The sequence below is a fragment of the Branchiostoma floridae genome, chromosome 2 (assembly GCF_000003815.2).
Source record: "Branchiostoma floridae strain S238N-H82 chromosome 2, Bfl_VNyyK, whole genome shotgun sequence".
Lineage (NCBI taxonomy): Eukaryota > Metazoa > Chordata > Leptocardii > Amphioxiformes > Branchiostomatidae > Branchiostoma > Branchiostoma floridae.
The window spans coordinates 15,648,719-15,649,498 of NC_049980.1; the positions used below are offsets into that span (position 1 = coordinate 15,648,719).

Here is a 780-nt window from a genome sequence, read left to right on the forward strand (position 1 = left end):
AATTCCAAACCTCAAATGAAACATTTTGAAGTGAAGTACATGTCATATAAAAGTAACTTTTACTTTCCTTTCTTTATCTGGCATGAACACCACACAAGGTGACTCAGAACAATGGCAAGGGATTTCTATGGGTATTGCACACATGGTCAATATCATTATTGTTGAATGATCAGCTCATGGCTCTTAGTTGAGACTCAGTCCTTTTATGACAAGCACACATCACAGAAGTAACACTGGTGGCTTTCAAATTCCACATAAGCCCATCTGATTTTAGAGATCCATCATGGCAAGACTGAAACGACCAAAAATCTTTCCATATCCAAGGACAAACTGAGTTAATAATGAGTATTTTTAACCACTACCTTACTGAACAACACTGTCCTTTCTTACATTGATGTTCACAAAGAAACCTTCAGATATTTGTCTAACCTTGTTAAGTAAGGGTTCTTTCTCTACAAAATTGGACCAAGTGGAAGTTTTGTTTCCTTAGGCAGTCCCTTCGACCCAGTCCAGCTCCTCATCAGACTCTGACTCAGATGTCTCAGAACCCTGTTCCAACTTCATCAGCTTCTTGGCATAACGGCTCAGGGCCTGCAAGGAGACAAGGTGTAAATTTTCTGTCTTCCTTTACAGAACATACAAAAAAAACCTGAATGCTTTCAAGCGATTCCTGCTGTATGTATGCACAAGTAATATGGATTTTCTAACAAAAGTCCTGTGGTAAGTTGTTAAACTCTTCTTGATGATATATGTTGATGAAACTGTACCATAGTGTCTTAA

The 780-nt window shown here is 38.2% G+C and overlaps 1 protein-coding gene across 1 annotated transcript in view; it reads right to left on the reverse strand.

The window, feature by feature from the left end:
* LOC118409825 overlaps positions 1 to 780 on the reverse strand; it is a gene marked incomplete at its 3' end in the record, with an annotated part of 26,167 nt that continues 25,387 nt past the window's right edge. The window contains 1 exon segment of the mRNA XM_035811171.1: positions 1 to 582. Coding sequence (XP_035667064.1) covers positions 487 to 582 — 96 coding nt within the window.